We start from the raw sequence: 20,597 nt of genomic DNA on the forward strand, positions 1-20,597 counted from the left end.
CTTATTTTTAAATTACCCTTCCACGTTACATTTCACCCGTCTCCTGGGGAGAGAAACGGCTGACTGAAGTTTTGTACGGGTCTAAGTGCGGCGTGTGCGGGTTGTGCTCGCCGCTCTGGGCACGCATGGCGGGGATGCGAAGGCAGCTGAGCCGGGGGGCGGAGGGGGGGGAGGTTTGCGGGTGGGGGAGAAAGGCAGAAAGAGGGAGAGCCCCAGCTACGCCTTTCCCCGGGTTCCGGCAGCCGGGGGGGAGCAACCCAGCCCGGGGCTGGCAGCGGCGGGGTAGGCACAGGGAGGGGGGAGGCTGCCCCCCCTCCGCCCCTCCCTGCCTGCCCGCCTGCCTGCCCGCGCAGAGCGAAGGAGGGCGGCTGCCGCCCGCGGATGCTGGGGCGCGGGCAGGGCGGGCGGCGCGGGCGGCGCGGGCAGGGGAGCTGTCCTTCAGCACCGCGGGCCGCGGAGCGCCGCTCCGGCACTGCCGCCCGGGGAGCTGTCCTTCAGCACCGGGGGGCCGGGAGCGCTCCTCCCGCGCCGCGGACCGGGGAGCTGTCCTTCAGCACCGCGGGCCGCCGCCGCCGCCGGGGAGCCGTCCAGCGCCGCGCCGCCGCCTTGATGCAGTAGCGGGGCCCGGGAGTCGCCGGGGGCCGCCGCGGGGCAGGGGGTGCCGCAGCCGGGCGCCGCGCCTGTCCCCCTCCTCCCCCAGGAGCCCCCCTCTCTCCTCGCCCACCTCCGCCGGGAGCGAGCGCCGCGGCTGTGCGGAAAAGCCATGGGAGGCAAGACCTCGGCACCTGTTCAGCTGAAATCAAGGGCTTACAGTATACTGGGCAGTCTGGCTTGGTGGTAGGAGCGAACGAAAGGAAGGAGAAGCGAGCAAGAAAAAGTGAGAGAGGATTGGAGCGACTGCCGCTGCCGGGGGAAAAAAAAAATAAAAAACCCAAGGAAGATAACTGGGAAGGAAAAGGATTTTCATGGCGCAGGCTGCAGAGCTAAGCAAGAAGACTGAAGGTTGCATCTCTGCTCTTACAGTCTCTAACTGTCTAGGTCCAGATAATGAGAGATTGTGTTGAGGATGCTGCTGCTGCTCCCCTGTTCACTGTGGAAGCCATCTCCAAATTAGCCATTACATATGGAAACTGGAGACCAGAATTTTAGAAAAAGGGATTAAGGCGTCTCGTTTTGGGGGGGGTTCTCTCTTTATTTGTTTGTTGTTTGTTTTTGTTTATTTTTTCTTCTTGGTTCTTTTGTCTCTTTTATTTTTCTTTTTCCTTTTTCCTTTTTTTTTTTTTTTATATCTATTTCAACCAGAACGTTTCCGATTTAAAAGGCAAGCCTGTTCCCGTGTGGTCTTTCTAATTTACACTCTTTTCCGTGGGCTTTCTTACCTCTCTTTTTTGATATCTATCTCTCTATATATACCCATTATATTATTAGTCGGAATTATTATTTTTATTTTATTAAACACACACACCCCAAGAATCAGAAGGCGGTTGGGTATTTGTATAATGAAGAATTATGGGGCTCTTTGACAGAGGTGTTCAGATGCTTTTAACCACCGTTGGTGCTTTCGCTGCCTTCAGCCTGATGACCATAGCTGTGGGGACCGACTACTGGCTTTACTCCAGAGGGGTTTGCAAGACTAAAACTGTCAGTGAGAACGAAACCAGCAAAAAGAACGAGGAAGTCATGACCCATTCTGGATTATGGAGAACCTGCTGCCTGGAAGGTATTTGATTCTGGATCTCCACCCCTCCCCCCCCCCCTACACTCCCCCCCACTTTCCTCTCCCCCTATCCCATATCCCCCCACACACTCCCAATAAATCCCTTCACATTCCACCATTTTCTAACTTCATTCCTTCCACCACAATTGAGAGTGGTGGGCTTAGTTACATGGGGCACGGAGGCAAGAAGACAAGCAATTCTTTACTCCATTCCCTTCTTCCCTTCCTCAGCCTCTGCCCTAAACTCTTCCCAGAATTTCACTTCCCCCTTCTTACGGGAATAATACGCGTCTTACAAAAACACCGAGAGACCCTTTCAAAAAGCAACTGTGTCGTCTACCTGTCTTCAGATTGTTTGTATTGCCTGGGAAAGAAATGCCAAAATGCTGTGTTATTGCTGTGCTCCGTCTGCAAGCAGAGTGAAATAATTTGTCTCTTTGCAAACGGCTCATTTGCAAAGAGTAGCCTGGGAGTGAGGGGCAATGTGGGGAGGGGATGACTGCAAAGCAATTCAGATGCAATTATTGGTTCATGTTAGAAGGGAAAAAAAAGAGAGAAAGGGAAATAACCTGGCTATGTCCAAAATGCCTCATACGGTAAATCTGGTGATTCCAGTCCTCTCGAGCAGAGTTCAGAGCATTTCATAATATCTGTGAGCAACCACATCTTACTGGGCTGGGTGCAGGGGGATCTATTTGGCAGCTGATTGGTTTGTTTGGGGGCTGGGATCTTTCCCCCACTTGTTTGTTGTTGGGGGTAGATTTTTGTTTGGGGGCTTTTCTTCAAGGTTTATGGTAAAGGCTAAAAATAAACAAGTGTCTGAATAGAGAAATCAGCCTAAGTCTTATGTGGTGAAACTGCACAGCAACTCAGTGACATGTCTGATGGCAGAAGAGCCACTGCCGCAGCCAACTTCTGGAATCAGACGTTTCTAAGGGAGGGGGAGAGAAGTGAGGGGGCCAGCAGTTCACTTTTAAATATGTGTTGCTCAGTCCTGCTATTTGCATAGGTGGAGGCTGGGGAGGTGGTCTGCAGCCAGTGCTGGAGGGATAGGGGCTACCAATGTAAATGCGTGGTTTTATGTTACACACGTAGCGAGAAGGAAGGGAGCGAGAGCAAGGCAGGCAGTGCACATTGCAGCCCGGTATCAAAACGCTGCTTATGAATCAGCCCCCAGCCAGAGAGTGGGCTACAGGGGCTGGTGGGTGCCTGCAGATCACGCCTGGGTCTGCTAGTGCCCCCCAGAGCTGGGTGTGCCTGGAGCTCCCTGATGGGGAAGAGGGGAAGCGGGTACCGCAGGAGCGATTTTCTGAGAGTGCACTGGGAGATGCAAGGCAGGGGGAGGGGGAATAAACTGTGTATGTCCTAATGTCTCCCACCAAAGCAAGCTAAAGCTGCTGTTTAGAAATGGTTGTGTCCGGGAAGAAGCACGAATTTCCCCCCCGTTCTTGGTGCAAACGGTTGAGTGATGGCTGGACATGTTTTGAATAGCTAAGTGACTTCATTGAGCGATGGTCTATTTGACGCATACTGCATTTAGTGCCCTTTGTCAACCCAAACTGCTGCCTTTTAACATATCCTGCAGAGGAGCTCTATGCTGAATACTATATGCTGTCTCCACGCCAGAAAATCAATAGCAGTAAATTAATGGGGGACGTTTTAAACACACTCGCTCGCGCACATGCACGCATTTCCTCCAAATGGATAAATATATGGAGATATATATTAATAAAGAATGAAAAGCCTTTCACATAGCTATTTATTATGACAGGGGAGAGAGACATCTCCTTAATTAAAAATTAATGAGAGAGGAGGCTAAATAAATAAATAAATAAATAAATTAAGCAAAGCCATGTGGGGAGGGAGGAAGGGATGCTGCGAGGAGAGCTCCCTTCCTGAGCTGTGTTCCCAAGCTGGAGGGTGGAGGGAAGCTTGGGAAGAGACAAGAGGTGTGAGGACCCTGGACAGGAGTGGCAGTGAATTCAGATCATGTCCATGTGCCCACAGAGCCTGGTCCAGAGGGACGCAGTCAGAGGGGGAGGAGGAAGGGGCGGGTGAGGTTTGTCAGATTGGAGGAGCTCAAGGCTTCTTCTCCTTTTGCATCCAACAGGACCCCTTAGGGACTGTGGAGAAGTAGTTGCATGATAAGAGAAAATGCCAGGATGATCCCCATTAAAGGTTCCAAAGTGCTCCCGGCCCCTCCCAGTGCCATCTTGGTCCTCTGCCCATGCTCTCAAGCAAAATGAGACTGCAGCCCTACACAAGAGCTGGGAAAGGCAGCATGAGAGATGGTAGGACTCTCTTTTGTCCCCACAACACAAAGGAGGAGATTGGTTTGCTCCCCAGAGCTGCTGGATATGGGGCAGAAGTGGTAAGTGGGGCTGGAAGTTGCTAGGAACTGCCTGGGAGCAAGCCCTGCTCTGAGCATCACCAGCCTGAGGACACAGGTTGTTCCAAAACTTTGGCATGAGCTAGGTAACAGAAGTTCTATGGCCATACACTGAGCAGGACATGGGCATGGCTGTGCCTCATGACTGAGGATGCCTCTGTCTGGCTCCCCTCATCCCAAGTCTGCATGGGCTGGTGGCTGTCACTCTTTAATCCCAGGATGGCACAGCCAAATATCCCCAATAGACAGACACGGGAGGGCACTGGGCAACCCTCAGATGTCATATCTGATAAGCCAGAAGGCTGTCTTCCTTCTCAGCATAAGGAATCAGAAAGGTGTCCCTGATTCACTTGATCTCCCCAGTGAGAGCTGCAAACTGGGTGGAGAAGTGTGCAGCAGAGGATCCTTGCCCCTGTGGTGCAGGGGTTGGACAGGTTCGGGAAGGGAAGGGGTTGCTCCCAGGAGGCTGTGGAAATGGCCAAACCCTTGGATTCTGCTCACGCTCTGCTCACAGTGTGGCAAAAATACCTGGAGAAGAGTGTGGAACAGAAATGGTGCAGGCCCATAGGGTTTGGAGAGGCAGTGAAGAGGAGGGCAGAGGAATTTTAATGAGAAAATAATCAAAGAAGGAGCCCGAACTATCTTCTGCTAACAATAGGAAGGCTCTGAAGAGGTTGCCTTCATTTGGGGGGACAGAAGGGAATGCTGGCATTAGCCAGCACTGTAGGCTGTCAGAAATGATGAACTCTTTGTATTCCAACACTGAGGTAAATTGTATTCCTTTTTCTTGGCCAAAATATCCAATAGTGAAAAGAAATGTGGAGTCTCAGCCTGTGCACACAGATATGCTGCAGTCAGAAAGCGAGTTCCCCTTGAACAATTTGGTTTCTGGGCTCTTAGTGTTTTAGAGTTCCCCTCTGTCCAGGCATTCAACATTCTCAGTATCTTCAGAGCTTTGCGTTGCTCCAAAGATCACCGTCACTTTGGGTGTTCAGCCTCTATTGGGATCCCCCTCCTCTCTGTCCTGCGTCCTACAGGGAGCCCTTGTTCAACAGCGGGGCTGGAGCAGAAAGGTGATGGTGGTTCCTAGATAATTCTCTCTAAGGCTTTGGGAGGGCCTCAATGTGTACCTCAAAATGTTTGCTCTTCAAGAAAAATGGTAGAACCTACCTCAGCCCCCTGACCACATATACACAAGAGTGTGCGTGTACGTTTAGCAGCTGAAACCCATGAGCTCGTAGCACACATAGGTGTGCACCTCTTACAACTTTGAAATGGCTGCAGAGCTTCCAGCCTAATTCCTCCTTGGCACCGAATGCTTTTAAAACACTTTTTATTATGAGTGATGCCTTGTCTAATTCTTTCATTAGCTCCTGTGGATCTCCTACAGGATCTCAAAAAGTGAACGACGAAGCCTTATCAGGGTCTTATGAAGCAAGTAAATGAAATGTATTTTATATCTGTAGGTTATTGGTTTTGTCATGTTGTCATTATTATTAGGAAAGGGATAAGTCTGGGAGGCTTTTATACTGAGAAGGGAAAGAGAGGAGTCCAGGCATGAGTGATGCGCATGGGGTTAGACATCCCTGTAGATCTTACTGGTGTGAAGGCAAGTAATTGAATGGATGTTGGTGCAGAAAATAATTCCTGCCTAGAGACCCTTCCCAAGGAAAATTAATGAGCTGATCTGTTCCCTCTCCAGTTTGTTATATCTGAGCAGCACATGAGAGTTAAGTGCAATTTCGGTGTTTGCAGAAATGAAAAGCTGATGGCAAGGCAAGGCAGGACACAGGCTCTGGACACAATCCTGGTGCTGCATCTTTTCCCCACACTGTTTCTTTCACCACTGCCTGCTACTGGGCCACTTCTTTTTCTTCGCATGATCTTATGAGCATTTCTCCCTTGTCTTTCCTCCTATCTATCTTTCACCCTTCATTTTTGTCATCCCTAGTTCCACCCTGCAGAGCTGCCCGTCGTCCTATTTGTACAGATCCACAAAGCTGACGGGGTCTTTTCCCCTGCCTCTTGCTGTCCTACACCAGGAGATTTCTGAGGAAGCAGTGCAGATAGCAGTAGAATGAATGAGGGTCCCCACGCTCGGTGTTCCAGGAGCATCCCAGAGCACAGCCCAGAGATGCAGGAAGCAGAGGCTCGGTGCCGCACTGCCTGCTGTCAGCATTGCCTCTGCCAGGCAGAGGGAGGATGCAGAGCTGCACGGGCCTGGTGTGAAGAGAGAGGCAAAGGATTTCCAGAAGTGGGGTGCAGGTGGTGAGGGGGAGGCACACGGGATCCCAGGCATGGGTGGGTTTAGTTCTCACATAGCTTAAATTCACACATCACCAGGAGCTGGGGATTCAATGGGCTGAGACCTGCAAGCTCACTTCATTTCAGATTTGACAAGGAAATGCTGTTTCTTGCCAAGCAGCTGCTAGAACTGACTTCTAAATTGCTTTTAAATTCCAAATCTCCCTACTGACAGAAAAAGAGGAATGGGTTAATATTGTCCTGAAATGCACCAGAAATTGCCTTGCTGAAGAGAGTGAGAGCGAAATGCAGTGGGAGGGACATGGAGATGCAGTGTGGCAGCAGTAATGTATAAAGAAATTACACAGAGACAGAACAAATGTCTCTTTGCCAGGGAGACCAGGAGCTATTCCTATCCCGCGATTCCATGTTAACCCATCCCTTTCCCACCCAAGCCCCTCCACTCCGTCTCACTCAGCTGCGATTCTGTGCAACCTCATTGGGAATTCATGGGAGGAGGGCCGCCGGGGCTCGCCAGCAGCATCTCCATATTTATTTCCTTTAAAAGCAGCAGCAAGGAGGTTGCCGAGGGGAGCGGGGGAACATTTCAGACTCTCAGCTGGCTCTGTCCCCTGCCCCTATTTTGAGAGGAGGATTCCCAACCAAGCATGCCCTCTTTATCCCAGGGGGAGCCCTTGCCACTGCGTTCTGCTCTGCCTCCCCGTTCACATCGCCCCATTGCTGGGGACGCACTGCCGCCTTCCTGGGCACCACCACAGCCTCCCCCTTGTGAGGGGCTTTTGGAGAGGGTCAGGGTCTCCTGCCTGAGGAGGGATCACCAGCAGAGCACGCAGCCCCAGGGCTGCAGCAGCCTGCCAGGGACATGCAGAGCGCAGGATGGGTCGGGGGGTTGGGGAGCAGACTGCAAACGCAGTGCACCCCAAAGTTATTTTTTTCTTGCCTGCATGACCCCAGCTCGCTCCTTGCCCTCCATCTTTGACTCATTCTATCCATCTCCATTTTTATTTGTTCTTGTTTCCCTTCCCTGTTTTTCCTCTTGATTTTTCTCTTTCATCTTCATGTCTCTTCTGCGCTCTCTCAGAAGCAGCTTCCCCTTCTTTATTCCTCCCTGATTCTCTCCAAGTTCTCTGAAGCCCATCCCCCTTTGCTCTTTCCTCTGCTACATTAGCTTGCCCTTGCTTTCCTCTGTCCCCTTTGCTCCTGCCATCTCATCTATCTGTCCTCTTTCCTTTTCTCTCTGCCGTCACCCTGGCTTCCCCTGTCTCACATTCTCTCATCCCAGAGACCCCACCCTTTCAGTGCCCCTCTCCTAGGCAGCCCCTCGGGGTGGACGTCCCCCTCCTCTTTCTCTGGCTAACCTCCCCCTGCTCCAGGCAGCCTATGACACTGGTTGCTGTTGCTGCCTTCTCTCACCCGCAGGGCACTACGGCTCCCTCTGAGCCCCCTCTTTTGCTCCCCTCATTGCTCATTGCCCGTGGTCAAGCCGACATCCCTTCACTTTGCAGCCTCCAACCTTCGTGGCCGGAGGGCTCACTGGCAGCACAGCTGATGAGCTGGCTCATCTGCATGCAGCCAGCAACTGGGCTGGAAGGAGCTCCCGGCAGCCCTAAATACCCTCCCTGGCAGCCCACAGACATGAATCAGGCTGGGCTCCAATGGGAAAATCGGGGTCTCTGCAGCCGTCACCCTGGGGCTGTTGCTGTGCACTACAGGGAACGTCTCAGCAAACAGCCGTCCTTTTCAAGCTGCTTATAGGGAGAGGATTCTTTCAGAGATCCTCAGGATCACCCCAAAGGAGTGAGGAGAATGGGATCAGGGTCTCCAGTGGATTTCAGTTGTTAGATCAGAGAGTACCGTTGGCTGGTGGGAAAAGGAGGGCTGTAAGGCTTGCAGGGCTCTAAATGAAACACAGCAGCTCCTCATTTCCCTGAAACAGAAATATTGCTAACCGTGGCTCGGGGCAGTGCGTGTCTGTAGACAGAAAACCCACCAGCAGCAAGTCCCCTAGCACTAGAAGTGGAGCAGGGAGGATAACAGAGCTCAAGGAGTCATCTGGGGGAGAAGGTAAATCCATAGGAGGGTTCATGAAAGGTGGACAGGGATAAGGAGGAGTAAGGAAGACGGTGTGCATGAGGACAGCCTGAAAGACTAGATATGTTTGCCTGGAAAAGGAGGTGAATGAGCGGGAAAGCAATTGGATTGTGTTGAATAATGAATGGGCTAGAGAAGATGGATCAGTAGCTCTCGATTTCCCCATTTTGTAACACACAGACAAGAGGACCTGACGTGAGTCACCGGAGACCCAGTTAAAGCTTTCTCATTTGATGCGTATCAGGGCTGCGGAGTTTATTGCCACCGGAGCTCCCGTGGCCAAGATTTTAACAACATTTAGCAAGCAAGTGGGCATTTACAACAGAGTTCACGAAAATTAAGCATCCTCATAATGGATATGAACAGCGTTTTGGGTGTTTCGTAATTCAGCAATTAAGCTAGGCTCCATAAAAACCAAGATAACATTTCACAAGGGCAGTCTATCCCCTATCTGACTGCCATGTGCTTCTTGCCTCTTCCCTGAAACATTTGTCAGGGATTAAATGGAGCTCAGATTTACTTAGTCTGGCATTTCTTTTGTTTCTAGATGCTCTGCTATGCAGTTGCAACATAAGATGCAAACTAGGCCTGCATTTCTGCCAGTATCAATGACTGCCCTAATTTGACAAATTAACTGTGAGTTTAAGTATTTCTATCATATTTTGTTAGAAAGGATCTGGGATATAGAGCAATTAAGAGCATACAGAATTAAGTGGAGTCCTTTTTCTTCACACCCCAGGGTATAAAGTAAGTAGTTAGCAGTGAAGGTACTACATAAGTGCAAAGAATTATTATTGTTGATATCCCTGCTTCCCAGAAAGCAATAGGCTTTGGGTCTCTTTGATGCTATCATGACTAAATTAGAAACGAGGTTGTCTCTTTTCTCTTGCATCTGTGACAATGATTACTGAAGTGGCATCTGATGACGTACAACACTGTAGTGTTCCTATGCACAAGGGATGAAGGCCTGATTCTCCCCTCCTTCGCAACCTCAGTGACTTGGAAGGAGCTGTGCTGCTTTCACGGTCCATGAAGGCAAGAGGGAAATCAGGCTGAGGAAGGGCTGTGCATGCTTTAAACAGCTGCATCCCTTGAGGTCACCGTGTGCCCTGCTTCTCTAATGCTATACCCCTCAAACCAGGGGCTCAATTTGCCTTCAGTGTGTGGGGCACTTATTTATGCCAGCCGTTCCTCCAGCCCAGCAGTACCTTTCTTAAAACTATTTCAATTTTCATCATCTTTCACCCTCTATAGAAAAGTCCAAGTTTGCATCCCTCACTGTGGGACAGAAGTCCTCTTAGGGGCTCCCCACCTGGGGTTGGTGGAAGTGTGAAAAAGTAGAGGAGACCATGCATCCCCCAGCGTTCAGCTTCCTTGTTCTCTTCCTTCGGCATTTCTGTCTTTCATGGAACCTCTGTCATTTGCTGACACCTTTCTGTCTCCCAGCCCCATTTATCCCCTTCGTGCTACAGAAAAACTCCCCAGTAAAGTTCCAAACTATGCAATCAGAATTTTCATGACAAGCCCTGCAGAAGAGGTGAAATCCACTTCTGTATCTGCAGCACGGGCTGCTGGAGTTTTTATACCAGCTTCCTATCAAACCTATAACTCCCCAGGGAAGTGTATGGACTTTATCCTAAACCTCCTGTTCCCCCAGAGCATATACTTCTACCTGTTAGCCTTGAAAAACAGAAAATGAGGATGGTATACAAAAACTTGAGACTGCAGTGCCATGCTATTCATGAGTAGGAATTCCTCTGATGTGTGTTTTTGCTAGAAGCAGAACAACTATAAATTTCTGATTTAGCTTGTTGTATAAAGTATACATTCTGTCAAATAAAGAATAACACTATCCACCTCCATCCACTGGATTTCTTCCTATTTCTCAGTTTTCATTCTCTCCATGATTTTTTTAGTGTGTTTTATTTTTCTCCTCCCACTGCTTCATAACTGCATTTCATTCTTAAATTTGCCATCACTCAGGGAAGTTCCCTCTTCCTTCAGGTCCTGTTTATACCACCAGCATAGCTGCAGCATGATGGATCTCACCTGAACACTGAATGTTTCCGAGGTTTATGGTCATGTTCATTCAGTGTCATAGACCATGCACTGTCAATCACACAGTTTTTCATCCAACTCTATTTGCTGACTCCTGCAACCTGTCCATTGCAAATAGCACATTTCTGAGGATCTGTTTCTGGAGCTTCATTCCCATCTGAAAATGCTACTTAGAGCTTTCCTTTCTTGGTTTCATTTTGTCCTCTGCTCATTCCATTTAGAATTCCCTTTAGAATTCATTGCTTCTTCTTTTTTTCCCTTTTTCTCAACTTACTCTTTCAGATCTTCCATCTCCTCTCCTCTCCTCTCCTCTCCTCTCCTCTCCTCTCCTCTCCTCTCCTCTCCTCTCCTCTCCTCTCCTCTCCTCTCCTCTCCTCTCCTCTCCTCTCCTCTCCTCTCCTCTCCTCTCCTCTCCTCTCCTCTCCTCTCCTCTCCTCTCCTCTCCTCTCCTCTCCTCTCCTCTCCTCTCCTCTCCTCTTCCCTTTATATTTATATTCCTCAGTTCCCCAGGGTAGGAGGCCCCCCCAATCTCAACCATCTCATCCTCCACAAAGAAGTGGTGAAAATGGTTTGAGAGGTAAACATGTATATGCATGTGCACGTGTGTATATCTCCTTTCAAATGTAGCCATTTAGAAAGCTTGGGAGATGAAGTGTCCTAGCTCTGACTTCTGCCTTTCAGGGAGCCATGAGGAGTCATATCTGAATGCAGATGGCCCTTAGATTTACCTTTAGAGTACAGGGTCCCAAGGAATCAATCATCAAGAATTTCTGCTGCCTTCTTTTAGATTCAAGCATTGCCCTTTTCCTTAGGCTGAGGGTCATGGGTTTGGTTTTTTTTGAAGGGCAGTGGCAGAACCATGAAAGAAGACATTTTTCTCTTACTCATTTTTGACTGAGGGACTGAATGAACTGTGATAAATATTTTTCTGTATATAGCTAGAGCTGTCTTAGAGAAGTGGCAGAGGAAACAGATGGCAGAGGCCCTTTATAGGCAGCTGCTGTTGTCTCTTAAGGTGTCACCAGCACAAGAAAAGTGGTTGTAATTGGGCAGCTTCAAGATCAGCAGTGCCTTAGAGGACTCTAGCAGAAGAGAATGTCATCCTGTGTGAAGAGGGGGAGGCAGAAATCAAATATTCAGAGATCAAGGAATGGCACTTGAGGGGTGAAATAAAGTACAGGAAATAGTTTGAAGCAAGGATGAACCTTCGTTAAATGACATGACTGGAGGATAGTTTTCCTGCACTTGGGAGTTCACACTTGGCCACAGACAGTGGGAACACTGTAGGCAGGGTGAAGAAGGTGGTTTTGGGTATTTTGGGGACAGAAAGAGGAGGAGGTGTGCAAAAGAAACAGCTGAGTGAGAGACACAGATTTTCAATGTGCTATAGAAACGCAGCCCACGGGAGAGGAAAGGTCCAGGAGTAGCCATTTCCAGGCTCCTACCTCCTCCAGCTTCCTTCACAGCAACCCTGCATTGTGCTTTTGGGATGAGGGGTGCTACAGTTCAGTGTAGAAGGCTTTGTCCTAGAAACTCCCCATATTATTTTCCTGCCTGGAGCTCAGAGCCTGTCAGAACCCAGCACAAAGTGAAATTGTAAGATGACCTGTAAAACAACAGAACTGGAGACATGTAGTGGCTCCCTCAAGAAATAACCAGAACAAAGATTCTTTATAACTTTCAAGATAGGAGGGATTTTGCTTTGGGCTAGACTCCGATGTCTTCTAGTCATGGAGATGTCTACATTTCTTCTGGTGCCTTTGCGTCCTCAAAAGCAGGATCCACGTGTTCCTTTCCAGAAGAAGAAAATTCATAGAGAAGGTCAATAGGAAGTGTGGGAGGAAACCAGAGAGGATTGTAGGGTCTGTCTCGAAGTGCAAGGGTTTGGGTTAACATATAGCAGCTGTGAACAGCTGGGGATTAATGCAGCTGAAGGTTTCGGTGTCCTCTAGCTAAGACACATCCATTGCAGCTGTACTCAAGCACTTCATAGTCTTGAAGAAAACTGCTGAGAGCAGAGTGGTGCAGCTATTTCACTACTGGGAGGAGGAAAACCAGAGAAACTAATATGCTAGCCCTGCCAAGTGAAATGTAATGCAAAGAGCAGCACAGCGCACAGGAAAAAAATCAAAGATTGACAATTTTCCTAAATTTCAGGTGACTGGCTATTCATTGCAGTACTCTTCCCCAATCATTGTACCACTCTCCCCCCATTTCAGTCCTCACTTTGTCCCTTTGTATGCAGGGAAGAATAACTCAGTAAGGCCAAGAGCAGCTTTCCAGGAATTAATTCCAGGGGCTGTCTAAGATCACAAGAGAAAGGTGTTTTTCTGTGTGCTGCATCATTACAGCTTGGCCCACATTTGCGGGAACAGTGAGGGGAAAGCATTTAGAGCAAGGCAAGACTTCAAGAAAGAACACTGTGAGGATGTGGAAGCACCAGCACCAAGAAGGATTCACACTTCAGAAACCAAGGGCATGTTTGGTTTGTTTTTTTCTTTCTTTTTTCTGGGAGTAGACTTACTATGGTAGAGGGAAGCATCTCTGATTGCTGAAAAGAAAGGGAATGTCGGGGATGGAAAGATTTTGTGACAACTGTAAAGCACAACTGGCCAGAGGGAGAGCTGAAGTAAGGGGGATGCAGGACTCAGCCACAGCACAGCATGGGGAGGTGGTGAATGCTGGAAGATGTCTTGAAGATAGTTGGGAAATATTGTCAGAGAGAGAAGAGCGAGTCGGGAGAAACTGTGGGAGCCATATGTAGGACAGACCTGAATTGCTCTGGTCTGAGAGAAGCAGGAATATCATCCAGAGCTGATGGATGGAGAGACAGCCTCCTCATCCATCTTCTCTGCCTTGTGGAATGGCACCGATTTCCTCCTAACACCAGCATCTGCCACCCCTAGAGGCCTTTTCTCCCCCTCTTCTCTGCTCAGTTCCATGGCATGGAGAAGGACTTAAATACACATAGATAGGGAAGGATTGATCACACCAACAACACATGGACCTGCATCAGTGTGGGAAGTGCAATCAGTGATCATGGCTCTAGGCAACAATTGATTGGCAAAGGAGGGCTGATGAGAAGAAGAGTCAAAGGAGCTGTAGTGTACATTTTTTGTCTCAGCCTTTTCTTGGTGAAGCAAAGAAATTTATTCATGTAAGCAACTTAAAACAGACATGGCCACCTCCTATGGTGAGTCTCCCCTCTGGCCTCTCAGCTATAAGCAAATAGATTTGTTCTTCTGGAGGCCTGGGGTACAGTTTTAGTGGCAGAGAAAATATGGCATGGACAGGTTATCTTCAGTAGAACAGGGGAACAAAGCTGTAACGCTCTTTCATGGCTGCTGACCTTCAACAGAGTGTTTCTGAGCATTTTACTTGCTTTTGTTGTTGTTTTGCCATTGCAGCTGCACCAAAATGCTTCATGTATGGTGGAAACACCTTATTCTAGACACTGTGCATACACGAAAGTTCTCATTCAGACATCAAAGAAGTGGTAATCTAAGATGATAAATGACATATGAAAGGCAGCAAAGCAGAATACAGCAAACGTGTAAAACTCGTTTCTGGATCATTGTTTTTGATACCAGCAAGAGGGTATTGCACCATTTTCTCCAGATTAAGGAGAGCAGAATGCAGAACAAAGCACATCTGCCTAGCACCAGGCAGTACCAGAAAGATATACCTGAATAACTCGAAGCAAGCTAACTTAGGTATTTCCATCTCTAATGGCTACTCAAGCATAGTGCTCTGCACAGACAAATTAGCAGTGTGTCTGAGAGCTGTCAGGATGCAACACTTACTCGCGTGTGCTGCTTCTGAGACCCATGTGAGGTCACATTATGTTGTGCCATGGAGACTTATAGCAAGAGCCTCACTCGACTCTCAATCTAAATCTAATTCCCGTATCCCCAAACAGGCATGCCTATGTACTTGGACATTTTTTTCCCTTACTGGGTAACCACATTATTAGGTAGAATGAAATAAATGAACGGTTCGTGTCTTGTTTCAGTTTCTCTAGAAAGGGTACCATGTTATCTGAGATTCAGAAAGGGAGCTCATTCCCAGATGTGTCTCTGAGTGCGTGGGAGATCTGGAGCCAGAAGACGCTGTCACAGCTGGATTTCTCCTTTGTGGTTTTAGCAGGCAGGCATGGCTGAAGGACACAGAGACTAATCTCCATGTGACCTGCAGATTCTGTCCTTTCACATGAGGGCTGAAGCTTGCTGAAAAGGCAATGCTGGAATGCTTTCGCCCATGTGGTAATTGCCCTGGGGATACATGGCCACTTCTGTCTCCAGGGTTGTCACTTACCAGTAAAAATTCATTGGATTCATGACAAAACTGCAGGAATTACCAGCAAAGAAATAGTTTGCTCTGAAAATAAATAAAAATCTGATCTGGGGGTGGTAATTTACTCAGACACCCAAGAGATCACTTATTTTGAGTATCTTGTTTAATTCTCACTGAGACTGCTCATTTTCTGTCATTCCTGGTCTTATTTTCCTCGAAAAATTAAAAAAAAAAAAAAGTATGATATGTTACATGGCTTCTTCCCTATAATAAAAACAAAAGAAAGGTTTCAAAGAGAGGAAAGCTCCAAGGCCATCTCTTCACTGAGCTTTACCACAGCAGGGCTGGATATTGAACTCTCATCCAAACAAATTTTTAAGACCCACATAGAACCTCAGTCTTCTTTGGGATCCAGGTCAAGAATTAGACCTCTGCAACTGATACACCATCGGCAGCTTTCCCCAAATAATGAACCAATCAGAAATACTAAAAATAGGCTGCATTGGAACATCAGTTCAGCCATTTGGAATGTAGAGCAAATGGCACTGAATGTGTTTAATGAAGTGAAAGAGCTTTGTTTTTAATCACTGAGCTATTGATAAATTGTTGATAGGTGATCAACTGTGGACTCTGCTTTCAAATGCTGTGACTTCTGAACCTGCCAAGACTCTCGAGCCACTCTTGTTCCTTTCATTGCTAATGCAGTAGGACTTCCTGCCCTTTTCAGGACCTAATTCAAGAAAAATAGTTATGTCGTCTTTCTTTTCCAGATAACAAATACTTAGCCTCTGGGCTAGTAATCAATTTTCAAGAATAAATGCCCATAATTCTACAAAATCAGACCTTGGGAACTGGGTCAGAAGATGGTAGGATGAGAGTCAGATCAGTTCATGTCTCTATGTGCTGTTAGAAAACCAACAAGGCATCAGATTAGGAAAGTGAGAGCAGGTGAGAGAGGTTTTAGATGGTACAGCAGCAAAACCTGTGGGGCCTTACAGTAGAGTCTACTGCTGAGGGCAGATTTCCTCTTACTGCAGGGAAGGAAATAAGCTGGGACCTCATGGAGGTTAGAGAAAAGGGTGTGCAAAATAAGTAAGGGAAACTGAGTCTCTGACAGGAAAAGAGGTTTATTATGAGGGATGAGACAATATTTATTGAACAAAACCAGATCACAATAGGCCCTACTAGTTATTCTTTACATTTGGACTTGGTCTTCTGGCCTGTGTATATTAAACTTATTCCAGAATGACAGAGGAAAATAAGAGTCTACCAGTACTTTCATATTTGCATGTCTCCAATCTTACATCATATAGTCAGAAAGGTCTTCAAAGGGAATCTAAGCAAATATGTTTGCTGGTTTGTGTTATCAAGTAGTGTGAACGTGGAAGTAATTTAAGGGCCAAACCCCCACATCTGCTCTCTGGGCGACAAATGCTAATGCCATGTTGGTTTTAGTCACAGCTTGCTGTGCACCTTGAAACTATTTATACTTTCCTTTCCAATACTGAAGTACCATGTCTTCCTCATAATCTGCAGGAAATTTCAAACTATATTTGAGATACAGTTTACACACATTGCAGCAATGTTTTAATACTGATTGCTTCGGTATGCACGGTCCTTAGAAGTTCTAACTCAATGTTTTGAGATGAAAGACACATTCAATGTATACTAAGCCTATACAGTAATTAATTAGCTGACTGAACATTTAAGTTTCGATTTTAATTTCACAAATTATTCAACTGTATCCTATTAGGAGCCAGGTTTTCTTTTATCATCTACCACAAACGAACTGTCCATCAATTACGATGTGCTCAGGGTGATGAGAACAGCAGAAAAGCCTAAATGGGTTGCTAGAAAGTGCTCCATGTAAAATAGAGCTGTATTTCATTAGCTTTGAGAGGATTGGCCGCTCGTTAATTGGATGAATCACCCAATGGGTGTGCTCCTTAAGCCAATCAGAGCGTGCCAGTTCAGTAGGGCCACAGTGAGCATCGCTGTGCTGCGTCATTCGGCATTCTCTGGTGAGTGATTAAATCCATGTCATTTGTAATAAATCAAATCTTGTCACAGGGTCAATCCAGTGGGTCACGCTAGGTTATCATGGTGATTTTGCACTGGTTATATCAGGTACTGCTGTGTCAAACAGGTTTTTGCTGGGTCATGGGGTCACGCAGGATCCCTTAGATACCATCTCCTGAACTTGTCAGGAGCCCTCCTGGAATACATCAAAGGAGTGATGAGAACAGTGTGCTGCATAGCCCTTGGTGCACCTGATTATTGCTTCTTCTCATGGATGAAGTACCTCTTCCCTGGAAAATGTGCATTTGTTTCATTTCTTAGTTTAAACAGACACTTTGATTTCTGTGATTTGTCCCCTCCTAAACACCACCTGCTGAAGGCCCAGAACAGGCAAGGTCTAGTCTTGAGCCAGTGACCTCTTTTTCAGAGCAGAAAACATCATGCTATTCCAGTTGATTTTATTGCTGTCCTACTCCGTAGAGTTGGAAAGAGATCCTGCCCTCTACTAACACAACTGCACACTGCTGGTTTAAGCAGCTGCTTGGGGATCACCCTGTTACAGAGAAATCTCCACATAGCCAACAAATGCATAAATGTCCCTTCAATTAGGGGATGGAATCAAGAGGAAAAGATTACTGACAACAATACATCTCTTCCAGGAGTCTCCCTCTGCAGTGATACCCTGTTTTGAGTTATGATTTGGTCGGATATATATTAGAACAGCCTTGGGGTGACTCTCACTTGCATCAGAGACTAAGCCAATCTTTTCTGGTCTAATGGTCAGAAAAATACAAAGGCAGCACAAAGCCACCTTTAGCTGCCACACTGTCTATACCGTTTCAGATACCACTGAGAAAGCTGGAAATTCTCAGCTTCTCTAAAGAGCTCACTTCAGATGACAGGAGTCTAAGGACTCCATGGAAGGACTATTTGAGGATAGGGTGTTTTTTTTAAGAACAGTATGGCATTCCATGGTCTATATGGTTAGTTTAGTAGAAATTGTTGATAGCTTTCACAGATGAGGAACATAGCAGTAGTTTCAGTAACATTTTTAAGCCTCTCAAAGAAATTTACTTTCCATGACACACAGCATCTCCAGAACAGACAGTGGCAGATTATGGCATGAAATTTTTACTGGTACCAATCCGGATGACATGCACAGCCCACTGGTCAGAAAAACAAAGACTAGCAGATGATTTACTGCAGGAAATGTCCCATTTTTCCATCAGCAAAAACAATGCTGCTGGTGAGGTTTCAGTTTGTACTTTCTCTGCCTAACATTGATGTTCTCTGCTCAGGGCAACTGAAATCATTCTGCTAGTGCATTATTTCACATTTTTTGATGTATCCCAGCACCCAGTGTCCCTGGAGCACAAGGAAATGCTTCCATGCCCATGATAGACCTGGAAAATTTGGGAACCAAGAAGGTTAAATGGTTTGTTAAATATACAAAGACTGTGACACAGCTGAACTTACTTTTTTTTTTACTGATGCTTAGGTCTATATCCAGATTACTCCTCCATCATCTTTCCAGAGCTCTGTTTACTTGGTCCCATGTGGCCTGTTTTCCAAGTTTGAAGTACATCGATGATCTCTAAAGAACCATGGAAATGTCACGAATTGCAATCAGTAATGTATTAGAACCAATTCAAGCTCTACAGTGCTTCTTGCCAGCTCCTGGATTCTTTGCACATGGGAGGTCTCTGCAGGAGCTGCATCAGATCTAACTGGTCTTCTACTGGAGTCAGAGAGCGAGCCAGGAAAAATCTTATTCCCTCAGCAATTGAAATCAAACTCATATTTTCCTCAGCAGAGCTATTTTAAGTCATTCACTATTATCTTTTTTTTTCTCTCCAAAGCAAAGTCCCTTTGATACTCAGAGATTTCTTAGAACGAAATGGAAAGGGAGAACACCGGTGTACTGTTCTTACTGCAGTTGCAGGCATACTTTGTGCCTAGAAAAGGTTTTCTTAAAAAACAAACCAACTCTACAGTGCTTCAAGTCAGAAAAAAGAAGAAATAAATAAAATAAAGCAAAGGAACAAATGAGAAAGAAAATCCATCCTGTCGAAGTCTTGAGCAGTGAGACTGTCAGGGAAGTGAGGCCCCTGTTGGAATACTGGGTCAAATCCATAGCTGGTACAAGTGAGCATAAACCACTGATTCTTCTGTTCAGCAGTGATGCATGTGAGGCTAAGCAACAGATTATCTCATTTAACCTTTATGATGTAAGCAGGATCCGATACTGAGTTCCTGTGTACATCTACAACAGATGGTGTTTAAAAGCAACAGCAGTCATTGTAGGTATGCCCTTCCACATCTTGCTGGATACCAGCTTCTCCTGAGGCTGTTCATTTGAGTCAGAAGCCACCTGGAGAAATTTTCAGGTGTGTTCTTCTACCACACAAGTAAGCCATGGCTGTGCACATGGCTGTCCACGTTAACTTGCCACAGCAGCACAAACTCACATGTGCTACATGATGCAGGCAGAGACAGTTTTGACATTTCCTATTGCTCGTTTTCTGCCATGCACAAGGAACATCTCATTATCATTTGTTTCTTTTTTTCCACCTGCTTACTTTGTTTCTTCTCATTCATGTTCAGCAGGTGCCTTCAGCTCTTTAGTTCCCAGGCATGTTCCCAGATCTTTTCCAATGTCAACTGTGGAACTAAAAAGGGATTTTCTGGATTTGATGGATCAGGTTGTCACAAACCTGGCTGGTAGCCCTCATTGGACACTCTTCAGATTGCTACCCCAGAATCTAGCTGCTGATTTTCCAGTGTGCTTTAAGCCTGTGGAGCATAAAGAGAAATGAGCACTACACCCAACTGGGTGTCTTCAGGGATGTTTGAGGGGCACAGAAGCTTTCTTGACTGTCCCCTCCCAGGAGTTTGACCTCCTGCTGCAGTTGCCTCTCCCTGCAGGCTCGTACAACTTCCCCAGGTAGCTTAAATGCAGCCTCACACAGAAAACTGTCACGAGGCACGAGCCTCCTGGCTTACACTTTATTTTATCAGGCACTGCTTGGTGTAAAAATTGTGCAATACAGATGAACTTTGCACATAATGCCTGAACCCAGCACTGCTTGGAAAATACAGATCATGAGAAAACAACAAACACAATGCGCTATGCACAGCTCACTCTCTCTTTGACTCTGTGGGAGATCTCCTGCCTTCAGGTTGCCAGCTCATAATTTGTCTTTTCTGAACATGGTTATTCCCTCCACTAAATTTAGCTTTTTCTTTCAGAGAATATTCACTCCCCTCTCTGCCACCTGCTCTCTCCTGCCTCTTGAAGTTTGCTCTTTTGTCCCTCATCTCCCTTTCTTTAATCCTTTCCATCCCTACGTGGCTTTGTTCAGCTTTTCATAATGTGCAGAGGCCTCAGCAATCCTGCCATTCTTCTGTTGGACCTGTCATGACCCACAAGGATTCAAGAACCAGCTACCATCGGTGATGAGTGAAGAACTTCACAATCTCCTCTGTCTAACAGTGAGCACCCATTCACACTGATACTGTTTCGTCAGCAACAGCTATGTAACAATGCCATAACATCAAGAAGACACTCAACTCATACAGAGGTCCCACAACAGTTTGAGTTGACATTCCAAACTGACTCCCAGGGAAAACCTAGTGCTACTACAGTAGCACTGAAATCTCAGTGGGTACAGTGACTTTGAATGAGGTAGAAACATTTGCCTAAGCTAGAGACTTGGGCTGCTGGTTCCGGAGGGTGCCTGCTCACCTGGATCTCCTCCACCCATT

General features: G+C 46.8%; 1 protein-coding gene across 2 annotated transcripts in view; it reads left to right on the plus strand.

Annotated features, from left to right (window-relative positions):
• The first annotated feature begins 631 nt into the window (after positions 1–631).
• CACNG2 (calcium voltage-gated channel auxiliary subunit gamma 2) overlaps positions 632–20,597 on the plus strand; it is a 48,619-nt gene continuing 28,653 nt past the window's right edge. The window contains exons 1-2 of one of the 2 annotated variants that reach the window (XM_065743039.1): positions 632–1,002; positions 1,575–1,720. In XM_065743039.1, coding sequence (XP_065599111.1) covers positions 1,579–1,720 — 142 coding nt within the window. In that variant the 5' untranslated portion in view covers positions 632–1,002; positions 1,575–1,578. Of the gene's footprint in view, positions 1,003–1,428; positions 1,721–20,597 lie in introns of those variants that run through there. The other variant, XM_065743038.1, reaches the window with a different exon arrangement.

This window comes from Cyrtonyx montezumae, unplaced genomic scaffold, assembly GCF_038088225.1.
Source record: "Cyrtonyx montezumae isolate F1298 unplaced genomic scaffold, pur_monq_1.0 scaffold_3, whole genome shotgun sequence".
Lineage (NCBI taxonomy): Eukaryota > Metazoa > Chordata > Aves > Galliformes > Odontophoridae > Cyrtonyx > Cyrtonyx montezumae.